The sequence below is a fragment of the Salvelinus namaycush genome, unplaced genomic scaffold, assembly GCF_016432855.1.
Source record: "Salvelinus namaycush isolate Seneca unplaced genomic scaffold, SaNama_1.0 Scaffold767, whole genome shotgun sequence".
In the NCBI taxonomy this organism is placed as follows: domain Eukaryota; kingdom Metazoa; phylum Chordata; class Actinopteri; order Salmoniformes; family Salmonidae; genus Salvelinus; species Salvelinus namaycush.
This window is the reverse complement of record NW_024061494.1, coordinates 1691-26605: the sequence shown is the minus strand read 5'-3', so window position 1 is coordinate 26605 and position 24915 is coordinate 1691. Positions and strand designations below refer to the sequence as shown.

General features: G+C 48.6%; 1 protein-coding gene across 3 annotated transcripts; it reads left to right on the top strand.

The window, feature by feature from the left end:
• The first annotated feature begins 8 nt into the window (after nt 1-8).
• sclt1 (sodium channel and clathrin linker 1) lies at nt 9-24459 on the top strand. Of its 3 annotated transcripts, XM_038987549.1 has the most exons (22): nt 12-127; nt 606-651; nt 873-943; nt 1741-1793; nt 5509-5581; nt 5752-5807; nt 5908-6049; nt 6290-6412; nt 6658-6723; nt 7323-7393; nt 7543-7633; nt 7717-7808; nt 7932-7995; nt 8094-8207; nt 8462-8560; nt 11583-11729; nt 13238-13380; nt 13570-13762; nt 20523-20719; nt 21067-21145; nt 23647-23742; nt 24141-24459. In XM_038987549.1, the coding sequence occupies exons 2-22, from the start codon at nt 618-620 to the stop codon at nt 24201-24203; spliced, it is 2067 nt and encodes a 688-aa protein (XP_038843477.1). In that variant the 5' UTR covers nt 12-127; nt 606-617; the 3' UTR covers nt 24204-24459. The 3 variants fall into 3 exon arrangements, with proteins under 3 accessions (XP_038843478.1, XP_038843477.1, XP_038843479.1); XM_038987550.1 differs by lacking the exon at nt 23647-23742 and having other exon boundaries at nt 9-127; XM_038987551.1 differs by lacking the exon at nt 606-651 and having other exon boundaries at nt 37-127; nt 5463-5581.
• Nucleotides 24460-24915: the final 456 nt, after the last annotated feature.

Here is a 24915-nt window from a genome sequence, read left to right as displayed (position 1 = left end):
GTGGAACTATTTGTATGTTTCTAATTTATGGGGGCAGAATAGGCGGTTGCACTTCTTTTTTGTGATTGGTTTTTCAGCGGTGCCCTTCTTTAAATCGACGGCGGAAGGATTATCGAGAAATTACACGGTTAGTTTAATTTGTTTGCTTTGGTGTAAAGATGGAATTTCACATAGCACAATTAATCGTATAGCTTGTAGCCAACATTATTTGATCAGAATACGTGATATGTGCAAGCGAAAAGCTGTTTTTACTCATCAAAATGTTTGTCGCTCACACGATATCACACAGCAGTCAGTGCCTGCTGACTCAAAATTTGTTTAGCTAATTACTGTGGCTTGTTAGTTACGCCTAGTAACCCGCCAGCTATCAGTAAACATTAAACAACATCGTTGTTTTTCAGGGTCATGACAAGGGCTCGCCCAGCAAATCAACTATCTTACTCCCCGAATCTTTTGAAAACCACCTGTTGATTGTACAAGCCTGTGTTGTGTTTGTAGCTAGCTTGTGGCGTAACTAGCATGACAGAGGGCATGTATGGTTTACGGTAACTATAGCTAGCTATCTATCTCTTGTTAAGTAATATGTGCGGTCTTTTCTTGTGCAGATTCATTGCAAGATGTCCACTGAAGTCGAGTTTTTGCGTGATCAAGGTTAATTGGATATTCTCTGAATACTAGCTACTAGTCTTGTTGTCATATCCATACTAACCATGTGATGCAACCAGGAGACTTTTGAAAGAGTCCAGCACAATGTCAAAATTCTCTTGGTTGCATTGCAGCTAGCCACAGCCATACCCTTTTCATAAGCTTTGCATATTATATGTCATTGTTATTGTTTAGCATCTGATTTCATACTGGATTTATCATTGCAGTCCAAAGGCTGAACTCTGCCTTGAGTCACTATCAGGATAGGCACCGCTCTCAAGCCACATCAGCACCACAGGTACTGTAAGATGTGAAAGGTTTTAGCTGTGATATAGCAGTAGTCTATTCATCAGTTGTAGTCCACACTGCTCAGTGCCAAAAGGTAAACCAATGTTCGTTAGCAATGGTCAAACATTAGCTGGTAGCCTATACTGCAAAGCAGTGGTGTAAAATTACTGAAGTATTTTTACTTACGTTGTTTTTTGGGGTATCTGTACTTTACTGTTTATATTTTTTACTACTTTTACTTTACTACATTCCTAAAGAAAATAATGTACTTTTTACTCCATACAATTTCCCTGACACCCAAAAGTACTCGTTACATTTTGAATGCTTAGTAGCACAGGAAAATGGTCCAATTCGCTCACGTATCAAGAGAACATCCCTGGTCATCCCTACTGCCTCTGATCTGGTGGACTCACTCAACACACATGCTTCGTTTGTAAATTATGTCTGAGTGTTGCAGTGTGACCCTGGCTATCTGTAAATAAATAAAAAACAAGATGATGCCATCTGTTTGATTTATATAAGGAATTTGAAATTATACATTTAGCAAATACATTTACTTTTGATACTAAAGTATATTTAAAGCCAAATACTTGTAGACTTTTACTCAAGTATTATTTTACCAGGTGACTCACTTTTACTTGAGTTATTAAGGTATCTTTACTTTTACAATTGGGTACTTTTTCCACCACTGCTGCACACTGCCAAAAAGATAAACCACAAAATATGACCTAGATGATAAAATCCATACGATTTTGAGTAATACTAGGAGTCAGGCCTGAGAGCTTTCTAACTGGTCTGTTTCTGCAGGGTGAAGAGGAGACACACACAGAGACCCCAGCCCCCTGGCTTTCTGACCAGAGGTAAGAGAGGAACAACCCGAGCCCCGCTGTCACCCAACAGTGACATGGCCCTCTTTAGGAACCAAAGCTTACGTGTGTCCCCTAAATGGCACCCTATTCACAAAATAGTGCACTACTTTTCATCAGTGCGCTGCCCATAGGGTTCTGTTCAGAAGTAGTGGAGTAGGGTGTCATACGGAACACAGCCCATGTTCCAGGCTCTTAAAGTTTTAAGGTCGTGTTTTGATGAGGGTGGGCTTCCTGTTTCACCACCAGTCCGAAGTAAAGACCAAGGGTCAAAACCAAGATTGACACGACAACAATGAAGAAAATTATGAATGTCCACTTTCTTCTTCTCACTGCCCTCTTCTAATGATGAGAACAAACAAAAAGATGTCAACGCTGATGACCAGCGTTTTATTGTTGCAACAAGTGACTGTATATGTTGCGGCTACGTATAGTCCAATTTCATTGGACATGGAAGACATCTCTCACCATCCCATCTGGAGACTTTCTACACCCATCTTGCAAAATATGTCGAGCTCAGATCTACAGCACATTCAAAGATGGAGAGTTAAAATATGATAAACCTCATAGCACCAACAACACGTGATACCTGTTCCTAAGACAACACGTGATACCTGTTCCTAAGACGACAAGTGATACCGGTTCCTAAGACGACAAGTGATACCGGTTCCTAAGACAAGTGATACCGGTTCCTAAGACGACAAGTGATACCGGTTGTCGTGTCTTTGACTATGCCAGATTAATTGCTATGACATGCTATTCTATAAAATAATTTCTCCGTAATTAATATTACCTGATTGAACTAATCATGTAAATATTAATTAACGAGAGGGACACCACGAAATAATATTTATAGAGCTGTTATCTTCCGAATAAACTCTTAAAGATTTAGTAAGATTTTACATCCATAACAGTCACATTAATCGTCATTTTATTCAGTCTCATCTGAAAGTTGTAAATCCTTGATTATCTGCAAGAATCCTGGCTAACAAGTTGAATCAGCAATACAAAATTGGGTTTAATTATTTATTTACTAAATACCTAACTAATCACACAGAATCACACATACACAATGAAATCATAACTTGATCACAAATTACGTCACAGAAAAACGTCCCTAGCGGGCGGAATAGATATGACAGCTTGTTACACAAAGAAAAGGGGCAGGATTTTAGTGAAAGAGCGGGAGACTGGAACAGAGGCGAAGCTGTGCTATCGTAAATACAGTATCTTATGCATTCTAAATTACCGCCCATTTGAAGAGGAAAATGCAATAAATATTTACTCTGAGCTGCGCTTCAGTAGGTTGGTGCTAGATGGACCGTGTCGCCAACCCGAGTCCTCTGTCCTTTGAAGAATGTCTCTGGTGCCTTACTGGATACGTTGGAGGAACGTTGTGTGGGTTGGGTGCAGGAACGTCCTTCCTAACTTGCGTTTAGCTGTTGCTAACTCAACGGCTAGGAGATATCACTTCTGTAGTGAATACGAGTTCAAAGTTCATACCATTCACAATCAAAGTCCATGCTGCTGTTGGCTTAGTTCTGTAGTTATTATCTGAACCATTCTGACACCGGACCGTCATCCTAGTGTACCCGGAACAGGAAGTTATATTCTTGTCAATGGCTTTTATAGTGGAGGGAGAGGGGTGTGTCTGAAAAGTCTATTACCCATGCCTCTTCACAGGGGCGGGCCACTGTGAGCAGAGGAACACTTATGAAAGTCCAGATCTCTCATTTGGAAGCTAAAATTACATTTTACCTCTTCACAAATAATGTCATATTCAAACATTTGAATTAAACAACAATTCCATGTGAATCCGATACCTCTGACGTTTAGACTTTCCACAGTAGAGTTTGTCATTCTATCATTGATGAGAATGTGTCAGAGGGCAACCAAACTGACATAATATACCTTAAGTACCACCGCATATGTTCAGTTGGTCGGATTACCAGAATATAGTTCATTTCCCCCACTTCTGATGTTACCCAGAATCTCTATGTTAACCCATGGGTTTCCTTATGTCACATCAGTTATAGTAGGGAGAGAGAAAAAGGGGGAAAGAGGTATTTATGACTGTCATAAACCTACCCCCACTGCCAACGTCATGACACGGTTCCTAAGACGACAAGTGATACCGGTTCCTAAGACGACAAGTGATACCGGTTCCTAAGACGACAAGTGATACCGGTTCCTAAGACGACAAGTGATACCGGTTCCTAAGACGACAAGTGATACCGGTTCCTAAGACGACAAGTGATACCGGTTCCTAAGACGACAAGTGATACCGGTTCCTAAGACGACAAGTGATACCGGTTCCTAAGACGACACGTGATACCGGTTCCTAAGACGACACGTGATACCGGTTCCTAAGACGACACGTGATACCGGTTCCTAAGACGACACGTGATACCGGTTCCTAAGACGACACGTGATACCGGTTCCTAAGACGACACGTGATACCGGTTCCTAAGACGACACGTGATACCGGTTCCTAAGACGACACGTGATACCGGTTCCTAAGACGACACGTGATACCGGTTCCTAAGACGACACGTGATACCGGTTCCTAAGACGACACGTGATACCGGTTCCTAAGACGACACGTGATACCGGTTCCTAAGACGACACGTGATACCGGTTCCTAAGACGACACGTGATACCGGTTCCTAAGACGACACGTGATACCGGTTCCTAAGACGACACGTGATACCGGTTCCTAAGACGACACGTGATACCGGTTCCTAAGACGACACGTGATACCGGTTCCTAAGACGACACGTGATACCGGTTCCTAAGACGACACGTGATACCGGTTCCTAAGACGACACGTGATACCGGTTCCTAAGACGACACGTGATACCGGTTCCTAAGGCTAGAAGTAATAGACACTCACCTGTACTGACCAGGAGACCTTTGAATCTCTAATGTAACAGTGTAGATGTTTTCTCTGTTATCCATCTACATCTTTATCACAGTTTATAAGGGTGATGTTTAACTCTTGACTGGAAGAAAACCATCAAGTTTAGTTGGTCTATAACTTTTTACGTCAGCAGGGCTAGTGTTAGCGAAGTTTATGTTTTTGTTGCAATTTCCTCGGCCACGTGCCGATTCACAATTACAACAACTGTTTTTACAAACATTGTTGTTTATTTGGTGGGTCACTAGACGACGTGAACTTTTGAGTCCGAATATCTATATTTGAAAAATGATATGGGTCTGTAGTATTAAATATAAAATAAAAAGTTTACTTACAATGACTGATTTTTGGTTTTCTTACCCACCTTAGTTGAATGCATTGACTAAGTTGCTCTGGATAAGTGTTTGACAAATTAGCAATAGGCCATTCCAGTCTGATATAGGTGATTTCCAGTGTTGTGGTTGTGTTCCAGTCAAATATAGGGGATTTCCAGTATTGTGGTTGTGTTCCAGTCTGATGAAGGTGATTCCAGTCTGATATAGGTGATTTCCAGTGTTGTGGTTGTGTTCCAGTCTGATATAGGTGATTTCCAGTGTTGTGGTTGTGTTCCAGTCTGATGAAGGTGATTCCAGTCTGATATAGGTGATTTCCAGTGTTGTGGTTGTGTTCCAGTCTGATATAGCTGATTTCCAGTATTGTGTTCCAGTCTGATATAGGTGATTTACAGTATTGTGGTTGTGTTCCAGTCTGATGAAGGTGATTCCAGTGTTGTGGTTTGTGGATGTGTTCCAGTATAATGGCTCCCCTCCTATCAGAGTATGACCGTCACATGGATGACATGACTGAACAACTGCAGAGCTACCAGGTGAACATTTGTCCAAATTCTCACTGTTCTGTTTGTTCATTCATCTTTTGGAGTTTGACTACAATAAAAGGAAAGGATTGTGTTTTACAATGGAGATATTTTCTGATTGACTACAATATACTTCCAAAGTGATGGACATTTAATCTTTACCTCCCACTTTGAACTCCAAGATGCAGATGACTGCCATCAGACTGAAGCTGGACACGGTGGTCAAGGAGAATGAACGGTACGGTTTAAACTTCACTACTCAGACCACAGCATGCCGGTCCCTTTTTACATCAATGAGGTAACTTAATGCTGTGTGTGTGTGGCCATTTCCCATCCAGGCTGCATGCTGAGCTGAGGGAGTCTGTAGAGAGGCAGCTGCAGACCCTCCCAGTCAGTACAGGACCAGGGGTGGAGGGGGACACACTGGGGGACGAGGGGCTCATCAGCAATCTTCACGAACAGATCCAGCTCTCTGTACAGGTTAGTCTAAACACCTCCACGTGTGTGTGATGATATGTTGTGTAGGACGATATGGCGTGTGTGTGTGTGGGACGATATGGCGTGTGTGTGTGTGGGACGATATGGCGTGTGTGCGTTACCTGCATTATAATACACCCTACTGTAAGGCTCTCTGGATGAGACCATATGCTGAGTGACTAAAATGTAGTGTGTATATATTGAAGTGTGTATATATTGAAGTGTGTGTGTGTGTGTGTGTAGGAGCGAGACCAGGCCATGGAGCTGTGGCAGGCCTCAGCCCAGGAGCTGGACCGTTTACAGCAGCTCTACCAGATAACCACCTCTGACGGACAGCTCCATGTTGCCGAGCAACAGCGCCTCAAGGTAGACGTTCTCCCAGTTTGGCCCCCAGAGGGCAGCGTTGTTATGGAGTTCATCCCTCTCCCATTGAGATCAGTGAGTGGAGCTGATCGTTGCTGCTTCTAAACCTCTGTAATGCTAGAAGTTAGTACAAGCTGAGAGTTTTACTTTGTGTCCGTAGTTCATGATTAATTCAATGTCGTTGTCTAAGAGGAAGTGATGTGAGGGAAGTTGTCATTAACCCCGCCCCTTTATTATTTTTGTCATAGGATCAACTCATCCAATTCCAGCAGCACATCCAGAAACTCCAAGTCACCAATCAGAAACTGGAATCTGTAAGTTGCAGCCAATCACTAGGTCAAATATATGTGTGTGTAACGTTATAATAGTGTTTGTGATATAGAATGTAGAATATTGGGTCATTGGTAAATAAGGAATCTGTTTTACACATGGCTAGAACACACCAACACTAACTAGACCAGTCAGGCAGGCAGTCAGTCAGTCAGTGGGGCTTAGTGTTTGCAGACAGGAAGGTTGCCTAATCCCTTTGCTCTCCCAGCTTTGCCCCATGCTTGTTACACACACTATCATTCTGACTTCCTTACTCACTTGCCCGCTAACTGGCTTTTCTAGATACTGTTACGACAGAGACCTGCCTGTAAACTAATATGACAGTACAGGTTTACCTCACACACACCTGCCTTCTGCTTCTGGAGAGTAATGTATCCATCTTCTACATCTTTAATGAGGAGTGAGGCAAGGGCTTTCCTCTCTCTGTTTCTGTCTACCAGGTAGTGCTTCTGTATTGTAGTGTGAGGACTGAGGAGTTGTGTGTGTGTGTGAGACATTTGGTGTTTGAGAAGTTTAGTGTGTGTGTGTGTGTACTGAAGCCATCATGCCTCACCGGCGCGCGTGTCTCTCGTGCCACACTCAGACCAACCAGCAGTTCCTGAAGACGCTGACAGAACAGAGCACTGAGATGGAGGAGCTACGCAACCAGTTCAGGTACACACTACTACAGATCCAAAATGTCCTCCTACATGTAGATCCAAAATGGCTCTCAGGAATGTAGCTCTTCAGCTGCTGCACAGCTCAGGCAGTGCTACTGCAGAGAGCAGGGTTTATTTGTTTCTCTCTTTCCACTCCTACTGCAGATCGGCCAAAGCAGATCTGAGGATGGCCACAGCCAAGGTGGAGGAGATGACCAAGCTGATGCAGAACGTCCAGGAGCAGATACAGAGACGGGTAGGGAAACAATTGGGCTTATAGTTCTCTACCGTAGTTTACCATAGCAGAATATAACCTCAGTCCCTTTATTGTGTGTGTAGGAGGACGATGCAGCAGAGGCTCATGGTAGAGAGGAGGCCTCAGATCAAAGACTCCACCATCTCCAGTCAGCCCTCAGTCAGCTAGAGGCCAGGTGAAACACACCTGTAATCCTCACTCCAGTTCCTCTTCCGGACTCTTCCACAGCTGGCTGAGTGCATCTCGCTTCAATTCCTTCTACTTTTCCCTTTTCCTGAACACTTTCTGTCTCCTGCAGGTTGAAGGCAGCTAGTCAGGAGGCAGAGAGTGTACGCAGGGAGCAGGTGGTGTGGGAGAGGCAGGTGGGGAACACTTTTAGTTTTTGGCATCCCTATTTTAACAAGTATCTACAAGATCATGTAGCTAAATAGCGCGGTGTATAACGTGGTGTACCCGTCAGGTGGGGGAGCTGCAGGTGCGCTGTGCCTCTCTGGAGGAGGAGCGCTACGAGGCCTTCTCCAAGGTCAGAGACTCCATCCAGCTGGCTGAGGAGGCCTCTCTACAGAAGGACCAGGTACATAGTCTTCTACTGCTACGGTCTGCTTCTCTGGACACAATCTAACCTCTCTCTGTCTCACCAGGTCAGACAACCCCCTCTACCCCTTCCTTCACACCCTTTACTCCCCTCTCTGTCCGGTCAGGGACTGTCTGTCATTCAGCATAACTCTGATGATGATGATGGTGGTGGTATGTATCTCTGTCTGGTCAGGGACAGTCTGTCATTCAGCATAACTCTGATGATGATGATGGTATGCATCTCCCTGTCAGGCCCTGTTGAGAGAGAAACAGAAATCTGAGGAGCTGCACAAGATGAATGAAGCCGTCAGACAACTGATCCAGGATGCTGCCATACGCACCAGGAAAGAGGTGTCTCTCAACTCCTTTTACAAAATGCTAACCCTATTCCTCCCCTCCAACTGTACCCTAGTCCTCCCCTCCAACTGTACCCTAGTCCTCCCCTCCAACTGTACCCTAGTCCTCCCCTCCAACTGTACCCTAGTCCTCCCCTCCAACTGTACCCTAGTCCTCCCCTCCAACTGTACCCTAGTCCTCCCCTCCAACTGTACCCTAGTCCTCCCCTCCAACTGTACCCTAGTCCTCCCCTCCAACTGTACCCTAGTCCTCCCCTCCAACTGTACCCTAGTCCTCCCCTCCAACTGTACCCTAGTCCTCCCCTCCAACTGTACCCTAGTCCTCCCCTCCAACTGTACCCTAGTCCTCCCCTCCAACTGTACCCTAGTCCTCCCCTCCAACTGTACCCTAGTCCTCCCCTCCAACTGTACCCTATTCCTCCCCTCCAACTGTACCCTAGTCCTCCCCTCCAACTGTACCCTATTCCTCCCCTCCAACTGTACCCTATTCCTCCCCTCCAACTGTACCCTATTCCCCCCCTCCAACTGTACCCTAGTCCTCCCCTCCAACTGTACCCTAGTCCTCCCCTCCAACTGTACCCTAGTCCTCCCCTCCAACTGTACTCTAGTCCTCCCCTCCAACTGTACTCTAGTCCTCCCCTCCAACTGTACTCTAGTCCTCCCCTCCAACTGTACTCTAGTCCTCCCCTCCAACTGTACCCTATTCCTCCCCTCCAACTGTACCCTAGTCCTCCCCTCCAACTGTACCCTATTCCTCCCCTCCAACTGTACCCTATTCCTCCCCTCCAACTGTACCCTATTCCTCCCCTCCAACTGTACCCTATTCCTCCCCTCCAACTGTACCCTAGTCCTCCCCTCCAACTGTACCCTAGTCCTCCCTTCCAACTGTACCCTAGTCCTCCCCTCCAACTGTACCCTAGTCCTCCCCTCCAACTGTACCCTATTCCTCCCCTCCAACTGTACCTTATTCCTCCCCTCCAACTGTACCCTATTCCTCCCCTCCAACTGTACCCTATTCCTCCCCTCCAACTGTACCCTATTCCTCCCCTCCAACTGTACTCTAGTCCTCCCCTCCAACTGTACTCTAGTCCTCCCCTCCAACTGTACTCTAGTCCTCCCCTCCAACTGTACCCTAGTCCTCCCCTCCAACTGTACCCTAGTCCTCCCCTCCAACTGTACCCTAGTCCTCCCCTCCAACTGTACCCTAGTCCTCCCCTCCAACTGTACCCTAGTCCTCCCCTCCAACTGTACCCTAGTCCTCCCCTCCAACTGTACCCTAGTCCTCCCCTCCAACTGTACCCTAGTCCTCCCCTCCAACTGTACCCTAGTCCTCCCCTCCAACTGTACCCTAGTCCTCCCCTCCAACTGTACCCTAGTCCTCCCCTCCAACTGTACCCTAGTCCTCCCCTCCAACTGTACCCTAGTCCTCGCCTCCAACTGTACCCTATTCCTCCCCTCCAACTGTACCCTATTCCTCCCCTCCAACTGTACCCTATTCCTCCCCTCCAACTGTACCCTATTCCTCCCCTCCAACTGTACTCTAGTCCTCCCCTCCAACTGTACTCTAGTCCTCCCCTCCAACTGTACTCTAGTCCTCCCCTCCAACTGTACTCTAGTCCTCCCCTCCAACTGTACTCTAGTCCTCCCCTCCAACTGTACCCTAGTCCTCCCCTCCAACTGTACCCTAGTCCTCCCCTCCAACTGTACCCTAGTCCTCCCCTCCAACTGTACCCTAGTCCTCCCCTCCAACTGTACCCTAGTCCTCCCCTCCAACTGTACCCTAGTCCTCCCCTCCAACTGTACCCTATTCCCCCCCTCCAACTGTACCCTAGTCCTCCCCTCCAACTGTACCCTAGTCCTCCCCTCCAACTGTACCCTAGTCCTCCCCTCCAACTGTACCCCAGTCCTCCCCTCCAACTGTACCCCAGTCCTCCCCTCCAACTGTACCCTAGTCCTCCCCTCCAACTGTACCCCAGTCCTCCCCTCCACCTGTACCCCAGTCCTCCCCTCCACCTGTACCCCAGTCCTCCCCTCCACCTGTACCCCAGTCCTCCCCTCCACCTGTACCCCAGTCCTCCCCTCCACCTGTACCCCAGTCCTCCCCTCCACCTGTACCCCAGTCCTCCCCTCCACCTGTACCCCAGTCCTCCCCTCCACCTGTACCCCAGTCCTCCCCTCCACCTGTACCCCAGTCCTCCCCTCCACCTGTACCCTAACCCTAGTCCCGGCATCCTGAGCCACCCTCTCTAACCCTAGTCCCGGCATCCTGAGCCACCCTCTCTAACCCTAGTCCCGGCATCCTGAGCCACCCTCTCTAACCCTAGTCCCGGCATCCTGAGCCACCCTCTCTAACCCTAGTGTTTCATTATCTCCAATACATCACCAGTACACTTACCTCAACCTGTTAGGCTGCTTCCTCCTGACCACGTTCTCAGTAGAGGAACGGAGCTGCTCCCTCCTGACCACGTTCTCTGTTGATGCTGTGTTCTCAGTAGAGGAAGACTATAAGGACACTGCTGACCTGTAACACGACTAATCGAAAACTGGCCCTTACCTTAACCATAACCAAACCCTCAACCATAACCTAATTTTAAGCAATTCTGAAATGATCTGTTTGCAGCTCAGCAGTGTCCGTATAGTTTTTTTCCTTGAGGAACTCACTGAACTGACTTCTCTGCCTGGCTCTTTACCAGGGAGGGACTGTGATTACCATTCTATTAAAGGCTCTTGATTTAAGATCTAACTCCCCAAGCCTGTTAATGTTAGCCTTCACCAGGCTGTCAGACACTGGTCTAAATCTAGACGTGCCTGGACACTGAAATAGCACACTCACAAGCTGCAGTGTGCATTTCAACGTGGTGAAACCAGGGGTGCACCTCTCTGCATTTCCCTCTGAAAAGCGGGACTTACAGAATATAATTGTTTTGTAAAGGGACAGTATACATCCCACATTCGACCTGCTCAATCTGTTGTTCCTTCAGGTGTTATTGACTGGTTCTGGATTGTGTTTCTGTCAGGTGGAGAATGTACGTAAACAGTGCAACTCACAGATCCATCGCATGGCTGAGGAGTTGTCGGCTCTACAACTGGAGTGTGCAGATAAAGAGTCTCAGATGGAGAGGTCCATGAGAGAGATGAGGGCAGTGGAGGAGGAACTGGAGAAGGTGAGGGGGGGAGAGGAGGAACTGGAGAAGGTGAGGGGGGGAGAGGAGGAACTGGAGAAGGTGAGGCGGGGAGAGGAGGAACTGGAGAAGGTGAGGGTGGGAGAGGAGGAACTGGAGAAGGTAAGGGGGGGAGAGGAGGAACTGGAGAAGGTGAGGGGGGGAGAGGAGGAACTGGAGAAGGTGAGGTGGGGAGAGGAGGAACTGGAGAAGGTGAGGTGGGGAGAGGAGGAACTGGAGAAGGTGAGGGGGGAGGAGTAGGAACTGGAGAAGGTGAGGGGGGAGAGGAGTAGGAACTGGAGAAGGTGAGGGGGGAGAGGAGTAGGAACTGGAGAAGGTGAGGGGGGAGAGGAGTAGGAACTGGAGAAGGTGAGGGGGGAGAGGAGTAGGAACTGGAGAAGGTGAGGGGGGGAGAGGAGTAGGAACTGGAGAAGGTGAGGGGGGGAGAGGAGGAGGAACTGGAGAAGGTGAGGGGGGGAGAGGAGGAGGAACTGGAGAAGGTGAGGGGGGGAGAGGAGGAGGAACTGGAGAAGGTGGGGGGAGAGGAGGAGGAACTGGAGAAGGGGAGTGGAGGAGGAACTGGAGAAGGGGAGTGGAGGAGGAACTGGAGAAGGGGAGTGGAGGAGGAACTGGAGAAGGGGAGTGGAGGAGGAACTGGGGGAGTGGAGGAGGAACTGGGGGAGTGGAGGAGGAACTGGGGGAGTGGAGGAGGAACTGGGGGAGTGGAGGAGGAACTGGAGAAGGGGAGTGGAGGAGGAACTGGAGAAGGGGAGTGGAGAAGGAACTGGAGAAGGGGAGTGGTGGAGGAACTGGAGAAGGAACTGGAGGAGGAACTGGAGAAGGAACTGGAGGAGGAACTGGAGAAGGAACTGGAGAAGGGGAGTGGTGGAGGAACTGGAGAAGGAACTGGAGAAGGGGAGTGGTGGAGGAACTGGAGAAGGAACTGGAGAAGGGGAGTGGTGGAGGAACTGGAGAAGGAACTGGAGAAGGGGAGTGGTGGAGGAACTGGAGAAGGAACTGGAGAAGGGGAGTGGAGGAGGAACTGGAGGAACTGGGGGAGTGGAGGAGGAACTGGGGGAGGGGAGGAGGAACTGGGGGAGGGGAGGAGGAACTGGGGGAGGGGAGGAGGAACTGGGGAGGGGAGGAGGAACTGGTGAAGGGGAGTGGAGGAGGAAGGGGAGTGGAGGAGGAACTGGGGGAGGAACTGGAGAAGGGGAGGGGGAACTGGAGAAGGGGAGGGGGAACTGGGGGAGGGGAGGGGGAACTGGAGGGGGGGGGGGGTTGGAGGAGGACCTGGTGGTGGAGGAGGTGAGGGGGGGAGTGGAGGAGGACCTGGAGAAGGCGAGGGGGGGAGTGGAGGAGGACCTGGAGAAGGCGAGGTGATTGGTGAAGAAGTCATACTATAGTTTTACCAAACTGGATCGTACATTCCTACAGGTGGTGAAATAACTTTTTTAGGGAATGAAGGGTATGAAGCATTATAACCTGTTCCTATGTCATCTGTACTCCAGGTGTATAAGGAGGGTAGAGGAGAGCCAGAGTACAGGAAGATGGAGGCCCTCCACCAGAGATCTCTGAATGCTGAGAGACTGAAGGACGACATGAACATCACCCTGCAGAGCACACACAACAAGATGAAGAAAATGGAGATGGAGTGAGACATATTTCTGTGTGCTTAGTCTGAGCTGCTGATCTGAGATCTGTGTTCAGCTATCAAGTGTGCTTTTTTAGTCTGCCTGTTTCATCTGTCTGGACCCGAGTGTATACAGTACTTTGTCATTAAATGCCCCCTCTCTGTCTTTTCCTCCCTTCTCTCCCCGCTCCCTCCCCTTTCCCCCCTCAGCTACAGTGAGGAGTTGTCCCGGTGCCAGGAGGAGGTGCGGCGGCTGCAGGGGTCTCTGTCTGCAGCCAGGGAGGACTGCAGCGGGGTCAGCGAGGAGCGGCTCCAGCTGCAGCAGGAGAACATGCAGCTCCGCAGGGAGATGGAGGAGCTACGCAAGGCTAGCATGATGACCCAGAGGAGAGCTAAACAGCAGGTGAGACTACCTGGTTAAACACCTTTAAGACTAGACTGGATGCAGTATGAACGGGAGGGAGGGATCAGGGTAGAGGAAGGACGGGGACATAGACCAACTATGCAAGGCTTTGCTGCTCACACAGAGACAGGCAAAACAGCACGTAAGACCATTCTGTCAAGGTTAACAACCAATAGCACCAGTCTGTAGAACACCGGTAAGAGCTAAACGACAGGTAGCACCAGTCTGTAGAACACAGGTAAGAGCTAAACGACAGGTAGCACCAGTCTGTAGAACACAGGTCAGAGCTAAACGACAGGTAGCACCAGTCTGTAGAACACAGGTCAGAGCTAAACGACAGGTAGCACCAGTCTGTAGAACACAGGTAAGAGCTAAACGACAGGTAGCACCAGTCTGTAGAACACAGGTAAGAGCTAAACGACAGGTAGCACCAGTCTGTAGAACACAGGTCAGAGCTAAACGACAGGTAGCACCAGTCTGTAGAACACAGGTCAGAGCTAAACGACAGGTAGCACCAGTCTGTAGAACACAGGTCAGAGCTAAACGACAGGTAGCACCAGTCTGTAGAACACAGGTCAGAGCTAAACGACAGGTAGCACCAGTCTGTAGAACACAGGTAAGAGCTAAACGACAGGTAGCACCAGTCTGTAGAACACAGGTCAGAGCTAAACGACAGGTAGCACCAGTCTGTAGAACACAGGTCAGAGCTAAACGACAGGTAGCACCAGTCTGTAGAACACAGGTCAGAGCTAAACGACAGGTAGCACCAGTCTGTAGAACACAGGTCAGAGCTAAACGACAGGTAGCACCAGTCTGTAGAACACAGGTCAGAGCTAAACGACAGGTAGCACCAGTCTGTAGAACACAGGTCAGAGCTAAACGACAGGTAGCACCAGTCTGTAGAACACAGGTCAGAGCTAAACGACAGGTAGCACCAGTCTGTAGAACACAGGTCAGAGCTAAACGACAGGTAGCACCAGTCTGTAGAACACAGGTCAGAGCTAAACGACAGGTAGCACCAGTCTGTAGAACACAGGTCAGAGCTAAACGACAGGTAGCACCAGTCTGTAGAACACAGGTCAGAGCTAAACGACAGGTAGCACCAGTCTGTAGAACACAGGTCAGAGCTAAACGACAGGTAGCACCAGTCTGTAGAACACAGGTCAGAGCTAAACGACAGGTAGCACCAGTCTGTAGAACACAGGTCAGAGCTAAGGACAGGTAGCACCAGTCTGTAGAACACAGGTCAGAGCTAAGTGACAGGTAGCACCAGTCTGTAGAACACAGGTCAGAGCTAAACGACAGGTAGCACCAGTCTGTAGAACACAGGTCAGAGCTAAACGACAGGTAGCACCAGTCTGTAGAACACAGGTCAGAGCTAAACGACAGGTAGCACCAGTCTGTAGAACACAGGTCAGAGCTAAACGACAGGTAGCACCAGTCTGTAGAACACAGGTCAGAGCTAAACGACAGGTAGCACCAGTCTGTAGAACACAGGTCAGAGCTAAGTGACAGGTAGCACCAGTCTGTAGAACACAGGTCAGAGCTAAACGACAGGTAGCACCAGTCTGTAGAACACAGGTCAGAGCTAAACGACAGGTAGCACCAGTCTGTAGAACACAGGTCAGAGCTAAGTGACAGGTAGCACCAGTCTGTAGAACACAGGTCAGAGCTAAACGACAGGTAGCACCAGTCTGTAGAACACAGGTCAGAGCTAAACGACAGGTAGCACCAGTCTGTAGAACACAGGTCAGAGCTAAGTGACATTTGAGCGATGTTGAGCCAATGAGAGGTAAAGGAAAACCAAGCCACCTGTCAGAGAGAGAGGGAGATGAGGAAGGATAGAGGTCTAGCAGGTAGAGAGGAAGGTGGGAGATAAGGGATACAGGTCTAGCAGGTAGAGAGGAAGGTGGGATATGAGAAGGGATACAGGTCTAGCAGGTAGAGAGGAAGGTGGGATATGAGGAGGGATACAGGTCTAGCAGGTAGAGAGGAAGATGGGATATGAGGAGGGATACAGGTCTAGCAGGTAGAGGGAGATGAGAAGGGATACAGGTCTAGCAGGTAGCGAGGAAGATGGGATATGAGGAGGGATACAGGTCTAGCAGGTAGAGAGGAAGATGGGATATGAGGAGGGATACAGGTCTAGCAGGTAGAGCAAGGTGGGATATGAGGAGGGATACAGGTCTAGCAGGTAGAGCAAGGTGGGATATGAGGAGGGATACAGGTCTAGCAGGTAGAGCAAGGTGGGATATGAGGGATACAGGTCTAGCAGGTAGAGGGAGATGAGAAGGGATACAGGTCTAGCAGGTAGAGAGGAAGATGGGATATGAGGAGGGATACCGGTCTAGCAGGTAGAGCAAGGTGGGATATGAGGAGGGATACAGGTCTAGCAGGTAGAGCAAGGTGGGATATGAGGAGGGATACAGGTCTAGCAGGTAGAGCAAGGTGGGATATGAGGAGGGATACAGGTCTAGCAGGTAGAGCAAGGTGGGATATGAGGAGGGATACAGGTCTAGCAGGTAGAGCAAGGTGGGATATGAGGAGGGATACAGGTCTAGCAGGTAGAGCAAGGTGGGATATGAGGAGGGATACAGGTCTAGCAGGTAGAGCAAGGTGGGATATGAGGAGGGATACAGGTCTAGCAGGTAGAGCAAGGTGGGATATGAGGAGGGATACAGGTCTAGCAGGTAGAGCAAGGTGGGATATGAGGAGGGATACAGGTCTAGCAGGTAGAGCAAGGTGGGATATGAGGAGGGATACAGGTCTAGCAGGTAGAGCAAGGTGGGATATGAGGAGGGATACAGGTCTAGCAGGTAGAGCAAGGTGGGATATGAGGAGGGATACAGGTCTAGCAGGTAGAGCAAGGTGGGATATGAGGAGGGATACAGGTCTAGCAGGTAGAGCAAGGTGGGATATGAGGAGGGATACAGGTCTAGCAGGTAGAGAGGAAGATGAGAAGGGATACAGGTCTAGCAGATAGAGAGGAAGATGGGATATGAGGAGGGATACAGGTCTAGCAGGTAGAGAGGAAGATGGGATATGAGGAGGGATACAGGTCTAGCAGGTAGAGAGGAAGATGGGATATGAGGAGGGATACAGGTCTAGCAGGTAGAGAGGAAGGTGGGAAATAAGGGATACAGGTCTAGCAGGTAGAGGGAGATGAGGAGGGATACAGGTCTAGCAGGTAGAGAGGGAGATGAGGAGGGATACAGGTCTAGCAGGTAGAGCAAGGTGGGATATGAGGAGGGATACAGGTCTAGCAGGTAGAGCAAGGTGGGATATGAGGAGGGATACAGGTCTAGCAGGTAGAGCAAGGTGGGATATGAGGAGGGATACAGGTCTAGCAGTTAGAGCAAGGTGGGATATGAGGAGGGATACAGGTCTAGCAGGTAGAGCAAGGTGGGATATGAGGAGGGATACAGGTCTAGCAGGTAGAGCAAGGTGGGATATGAGGAGGGATACAGGTCTAGCAGGTAGAGGGAGATGAGGAGGGATACAGGTCTAGCAGGTAGAGAGGAAGATGAGGAGGGATACAGGTCTAGCAGGTAGAGAGGAAGATGGGAGATGAGGAGGGATACAGGTCTAGCAGGTAGAGAGGAAGATGGGAGATGAGGAGGGATACAGGTCTAGCAGGTAGAGAGGAAGATGGGAGATGAGGAGGGATACAGGTCTAGCAGGTAGAGAGGAAGATGGGAGATAAGGGATACAGGTCTAGCAGGTAGAGGGAGATGAGGAGGGATACAGGTCTAGCAGGTAGAGAGGGAGATGAGGAGGGATACAGGTCTAGCAGGTAGAGCAAGGTGGGATATGAGGAGGGATACAGGTCTAGCAGGTAGAGCAAGGTGGGATATGAGGAGGGATACAGGTCTAGCAGGTAGAGCAAGGTGGGATATGAGGAGGGATACAGGTCTAGCAGGTAGAGCAAGGTGGGATATGAGGAGGGATACAGGTCTAGCAGGTAGAGCAAGGTGGGATATGAGGAGGGATACAGGTCTAGCAGGTAGAGCAAGGTGGGATATGAGGAGGGATACAGGTCTAGCAGGTAGAGCAAGGTGGGATATGAGGGATACAGCTCTAGCAGGTAGAGCAAGGTGGGATATGAGGAGGGATACAGGTCTAGCAGGTAGAGCAAGGTGGGATATGAGGAGGGATACAGGTCTAGCAGGTAGAGTAAGGTGGGATATGAGGAGGGATACAGGTCTAGCAGGTAGAGCAAGGTGGGATATGAGGAGGGATACGGGTCTAGCAGGTAGAGCAAGGTGGGATATGAGGAGGGATACAGGTCTAGCAGGTAGAGCAAGGTGGGATATGAGGAGGGATACAGGTCTAGCCGGTAGAGAGGGAGATGAGGGATACAGGTCTAGCAGGTAGAGAGGGAGATGAGGAGGGATACAGGTCTAGCAGGTAGAGCAAGGTGGGATATGAGGAGGGATACAGGTCTAGCAGGTAGAGCAAGGTGGGATATGAGGGATACAGGTCTAGCAGGTAGAGCAAGGTGGGATATGAGGAGGGATACAGGTCTAGCAGATAGAGCAAGGTGGGATATGAGGAGGGATACAGGTCTAGCAGGTAGAGAGGAAGATGGGATATGAGGAGGGATACGGGTCTAGCAGGTAGAGCAAGGTGGGATATGAGGAGGGATACAGGTCTAGCAGGTAGAGCAAGGTGGGATATGAGGAGGGATACAGGTCTAGCAGGTAGAGCAAGGTGGGATATGAGGAGGGATACAGGTCTAGCAGGTAGAGCAAGGTGGGATATGAGGGATACAGCTCTAGCAGGTAGAGCAAGGTGGGATATGAGGAGGGATACAGGTCTAGCAGGTAGAGCAAGGTGGGATATGAGGAGGGATACAGGTCTAGCAGGTAGAGTAAGGTGGGATATGAGGAGGGATACAGGTCTAGCAGGTAGAGCAAGGTGGGATATGAGGAGGGATACGGGTCTAGCAGGTAGAGCAAGGTGGGATATGAGGAGGGATACAGGTCTAGCAGGTAGAGCAAGGTGGGATATGAGGAGGGATACAGGTCTAGCCGGTAGAGAGGGAGATGAGGGATACAGGTCTAGCAGGTAGAGAGGGAGATGAGGAGGGATACAGGTCTAGCAGGTAGAGCAAGGTGGGATATGAGGAGGGATACAGGTCTAGCAGGTAGAGCAAGGTGGGATATGAGGGATACAGGTCTAGCAGGTAGAGCAAGGTGGGATATGAGGAGGGATACAGGTCTAGCAGATAGAGCAAGGTGGGATATGAGGAGGGATACAGGTCTAGCAGGTAGAGAGGAAGATGGGATATGAGGAGGGATACGGGTCTAGCAGGTAGAGCAAGGTGGGATATGAGGAGGGATACAGGTCTAGCAGGTAGAGCAAGGTGGGATATGAGGAGGGATACAGGTCTAGCCGGTAGAGAGGGAGATGAGGGATACAGGTCTAGCAGGTAGAGAGGGAGATGAGGAGGGATACAGGTCTAGCAGGTAGAGCAAGGTGGGATATGAGGAGGGATACAGGTCTAGCAGGTAGAGCAAGGTGGGATATGAGGGATACAGGTCTAGCAGGTAGAGCAAGGTGGGATATGAGGAGGGATACAGGTCTAGCAGGTAGAGCAAGGTGGGATATGAGGAGGGATACAGGTCTAGCAGGTAGAGAGGAAGATGGGATATGAGGAGGGATACAGGTCTAGCAGGTAGAGCAAGGTGGGATATGAGGAGGGATACAGGTCTAGCAGGTAGAGAGGGAGATGAGGGATACAGGTCTAGCAGGTAGAGAGGGAGATGAGGGATACAGGTCTAGCAGGTAGAGCAAGGTGGGATATGAGGAAGGATAGAGGTCTAGCAGGTAGAGGAAGGTGGGAGATGAGGAGGGATACAGGTCTAGCAGGTAGAGGAAGGTGGGATATGAGGAGGGATATAGGTCTAGCAGGTAGAGCAAGGTGGGAGATGAGGAGGGATACAGGTCTAGCAGGTAGAGCAAGGTGGGATATGAGGAGGGATACAGGTCTAGCAGATAGAGCAAGGTGGGATATGAGGAGGGATATAGGTCTAGCAGGTAGAGGAAGGTGGGATATGAGGGATACAGGTCTAGCAGGTAGAGCAAGGTAGGATATGAGGAGGGATACAGGTCTAGCAGGTAGAGGAAGGTGGGATATGAGGAGGGATACAGGTCTAGCAGGTAGAGGAAGGTGGGATATGAGGAGGGATACAGGTCTAGCAGGTAGAGGAAGGTGGGATATGAGGAGGGATACAGGTCTAGCAGGTAGAGCAAGGTGGGATATGAGGAGGGATACTGGTCTAGCAGGTAGAGCAAGGTGGGAGATGAGGAGGGATACAGGTCTAGCAGGTAGAGCAAGGTGGGAGATGAGGAGGGATACAGGTCTAGCAGGTAGAGCAAGGTGGGATATGAGGGATACAGGTCTAGCAGGTAGAGCAAGGTGGGATATGAGGAGGGATACAGGTCTAGCAGGTAGAGCAAGGTGGGAGATGAGGAGGGATACAGGTCTAGCAGGTAGAGCACGGTGGGAGATGAGGGATACAGGTCTAGCAGGTAGAGCAAGGTGGGATATGAGGAGGGATACAGGTCTAGCAGGTAGAGCAAGGTTGGTTATGAGGAGGGATACAGGTCTAGCAGGTAGAGCAAGGTGGGATATGAGGAGGGATACAGGTCTAGCAGGTAGAGAAGATGAAAACAAGATGAGGGTTAAACGGGTGGGTAGGTCAAGTCAGAGACACTCACAAACTCCCACCCAGCCTCACTTCCCCCCTCTCCCCAGGTTTCCCAGATGGAGCAGGAGTATTCCCTAAAGGAGCAGGGTCTGGATGCCCGGGTCAGGGAGCTGGAGGAAAGCAGTAGGAGCTCCAGTGCTGACCTGACCCGCCTCCTCTCTGCCCAGCAGAAGACCAGCCAGCGCTGGAAGGAGGAGGCCAAGACCCTCACCCTGACCTTCCACACCAAACTCACCAGCCTCAAGTTAGTTCAATGTACTGGGTACACCTGTGTGTATATGACCAATAAACTGTGATTTTGAAGTTCTTACTGACACTCCACCATAATAGCCCAGTGTCCATACCGGCAACTTTACAAACTCACCAATTTGGTAAGAGGACGCCCACATTTTCCATTCTGCTTTGAACCTCTGAGAAGCTGTTCTTGCTCTCTCACTTTGCAGATCACAATGTAGAAGGGAGAGATTGACAGGCTACGGACCAAATGGCCCACTGTTTGACACAGTTGCTAGTTGATGAGTGGATGTTTTCATATAAGTATGTGTTTGATGATTGGTCGCTTTCAACTATGACAAGGTCTGTGGGTTTCAGGGGTGAGCTGAGTCGACAGAAGCAACGTGGTCAGGAACTGGAGATCCAGCTGGTGACTGACCACGAGACCATAGTAGAGGTGATTCTAACACACACACACACACACACACAGTTTTATAGAAGATAAAAAAGAAACACCGACAATTGTTCTACTTACGTGAATTCAACACACTACTCACCTTGAAACCAATAGCAACCCGCATCATAATTCATATGAGGAGGAAATGTGATGTCAGTGTATTGTTGCTGGGCTCCAGTAGGGGATGAAGTGTCTCGATGTTGTTGTGGTTGAAATGTGATGTCGGTGTATTGTTGCTGGGCTCCAGTAGGGGTTGAAGTGTCTCGATGTTGTTGTGGTTGAAATGTGATGTCAGTGTATTGTTGCTGGGCTCCAGTAGGGGTTGAAGTGTCTCGATGTTGTTGTGGTTGAAATGTGATGTCGGTGTATTGTTGCTGGGCTCCAGTAGGGGATGAAGTGTCTCAATGATGTTGTTGTGGTTGAAATGTGATGTCAGTGTATTGTTGCTGGGCTCCAGTAGGGGTTGAAGTGTCTCAATGATGTTGTTGTGGTTGAAATGTGATGTCGGTGTATTGTTGCTGGGCTCCAGTAGGGGATGAAGTGTCTCAATGATGTTGTTGTGGTTGAAATGTGATGTCAGTGTATTGTTGCTGGGCTCCAGTAGGGGTTGAAGTGTCTCAATGATGTTGTTGTGGTTGAAATGTGATGTCGGTGTATTGTTGCTGGGCTCCAGTAGGGGATGAAGTGTCTCAATAATGTTGTTGTGGTTGAAATGTGATGTCAGTGTATTGTTGCTGGGCTCCAGTAGGGGATGAAGTGTCTCAATGATGTTGTGGTTGAAATGTGATGTCGGTGTATTGTTGCTGGGCTCCAGTAGGGGATGAAGTGTCTCAATGATGTTGTTGTGGTTGAAATGTGATGTCAGTGTATTGTTGCTGGGCTCCAGTAGGGGATGAAGTGTCTCAATGATGTTGTTGTGGTTGAAATGTGATGTCAGTGTATTGTTGCTGGGCTCCAGTAGGGGATGAAGTGTCTCAATGATGTTGTTGTAGTTGAAATGTGATGTCGGTGTATTGTTGCTGGGCTCCAGTAGGGGTTGAAGTGTCTCAATGATGTTGTTGTGGTTGAAATGTGATGTCAGTGTATTGTTGCTGGGGTCCAGTAGGGGATGAAGTGTCTCAATGATGTTGTTGTGGTTGAAATGTGATGTCGGTGTATTGTTGCTGGGCTCCAGTAGGGGTTGAAGTGTCTCGATGTTGTTGTGGTTGAAATGTGATGTCGGTGTATTGTTGCTGGGCTCCAGTAGGGGTTGAAGTGTCTCAATGATGTTGTTGTGGTTGAAATGTGATGTCGGTGTATTGTTGCTGGGCTCCAGTAGGGGTTGAAGTGTCTCGATGTTGTTGTGGTTGAAATGTGATGTCAGTGTATTGTTGCTGGGCTCCAGTAGGGGTTGAAGTGTCTCGATGTTGTTGTGGTTGAAATGTGATGTCAGTGTATTGTTGCTGGGCTCCAGTAGGGGATGAAGTGTCTCGATGTTGTTGTGGTTGAAATGTGATGTCGGTGTATTGTTGCTGGGCTCCAGTAGGGGTTGAAGTGTCTCAATAATGTTGTTGTGGTTGAAATGTGATGTCGGTGTATTGTTGCTGGGCTCCAGTAGGGGTTGAAGTGTCTCGATGTTGTTGTGGTTGAAATGTGATGTCGGTGTATTGTTGCTGGGCTCCAGTAGGGGATGAAGTGTCTCAATGATGTTGTTGTGGTTGAAATGTGATGTCGGTGTATTGTTGCTGGGGTCCAGTAGGGGATGAAGTGTCTCAATAATGTTGTTGTGGTTGAAATGTGATGTCAGTGTATTGTTGCTGGGCTCCAGTAGGGGTTGAAGTGTCTCAATAATGTTGTTGTGGTTGAAATGTGATGTCAGTGTATTGTTGCTGGGCTCCAGTAGGGGATGAAGTGTCTCAATGATGTTGTGGTTGAAATGTGATGTCGGTGTATTGTTGCTGGGCTCCAGTAGGGGATGAAGTGTCTCAATGATGTTGTTGTGGTTGAAATGTGATGTCAGTGTATTGTTGCTGGGCTCCAGTAGGGGATGAAGTGTCTCAATGATGTTGTTGTGGTTGAAATGTGATGTCGGTGTATTGTTGCTGGGCTCCAGTAGGGGTTGAAGTGTCTCGATGTTGTTGTGGTTGAAATGTGATGTCGGTGTATTGTTGCTGGGGTCCAGTAGGGGATGAAGTGTCTCAATGATGTTGTTGTGGTTGAAATGTGATGTCGGTGTATTGTTGCTGGGCTCCAGTAGGGGATGAAGTGTCTCAATAATGTTGTTGTGGTTGAAATGTGATGTCAGTGTATTGTTGCTGGGCTCCAGTAGGGGATGAAGTGTCTCAATAATGTTGTTGTGGTTGAAATGTGATGTCAGTGTATTGTTGCTGGGCTCCAGTAGGGGATGAAGTGTCTCAATGATGTTGTGGTTGAAATGTGATGTCGGTGTATTGTTGCTGGGCTCCAGTAGGGGATGAAGTGTCTCAATGATGTTGTTGTGGTTGAAATGTGTCGTTGTCTAGTACGAGAGGCAGATGGCAGAGTACCAGGAGAAGAACAGTCGTCTCCAGAGGCGTTTGACTCAGGCAGAACAGAAGGCAACTACAGCATCACAACAGGTACTAGGGGTCTTACACTGGGGCCAGGGAGAGGCGCACACTGATGATGTCAGCTCAGTTGTCTGATATCACCACAGGGTCATATTTATTGGGCACACTGTAGTAAAACAGTTCAAAAACGTTGTGCAACAGAAACTAAAAGGAGTTATTGGACACGTGTAGGTAGTCCCTGTTTTAGTCAGTGTTTCTTAGTTTGGTGTCTAATGAATAGGACCCTGGATCTTATTGAGATGAGATGCAGTACTGGAACACTGCACAGCTAGAAACGACGTGTCTCCTGTCTGTTCTATATGATGCATTCTTCATGGACACCATCTTTGAAGAAGCCCTGATATTGACAGGACCTTGTTGGCATTGACTGTTTCTAACACACCTATTTTTCTGTCTTTCTCTTTCAGCTCAGTATAATGATGTCACAGAGAAGGAAAACATCGTCCATGGCAGACCTGGAGTCTCTATAGCGGTGTGCAGGGATGGGACTTAAGGATTTTGGGCACTTGTCCGCTGTGCCATACGATATTTAAAAATATAAAATTTCACTTTGGTCTAGTTGGCCACATTTTCTACTAGCCAGTCTGAAATGTACTAGCATCGGGCTAGTTTAATTTCCATCCCTGACTGTGTGCATTGCCAACCATTTCTACAGAAATGCCCATGTCTGTTATGGATTTATACCATTCACTGTGATGTCTGTTAATAAAATATATTTAAATTCTCTTTCTGTTGTGTTTTATTGTCATTGTTGGGAAATTAGGACATATTTTAGTGGTCATTATTTCTGTGGTCATTGTTGGGAAGTATTTAAATTCACCTTTCTGTGTTGGGATAAATTAAGTAAAGTAATTCACTGGTGCATATGGTCATGTTTAATTTGTGTGTGGTTGAGTGACTGTCTCCAGGATGCTCCTTCAGGTTAGCCTGGGATAGTATGTGTTTCAATTTCGCAGAATCAAGACGATATCAGGAATGTGTGTAGTTTCAACTGCAACCCATCTTTGAGGTCCAGAGTTTTACCATGAAGAAAACGATGTATGACAGCCCGCGTTCTGTTGGGAATCTAGCTATACAAACTATATATTGTAGGGTGCAAGTATTTTTGCCTAGTTTTAAAATCCCTGAAACCTTGGACATGAATGGTATGTGAGTTCTACTGCAAAGCGCGCATGTGCAGCT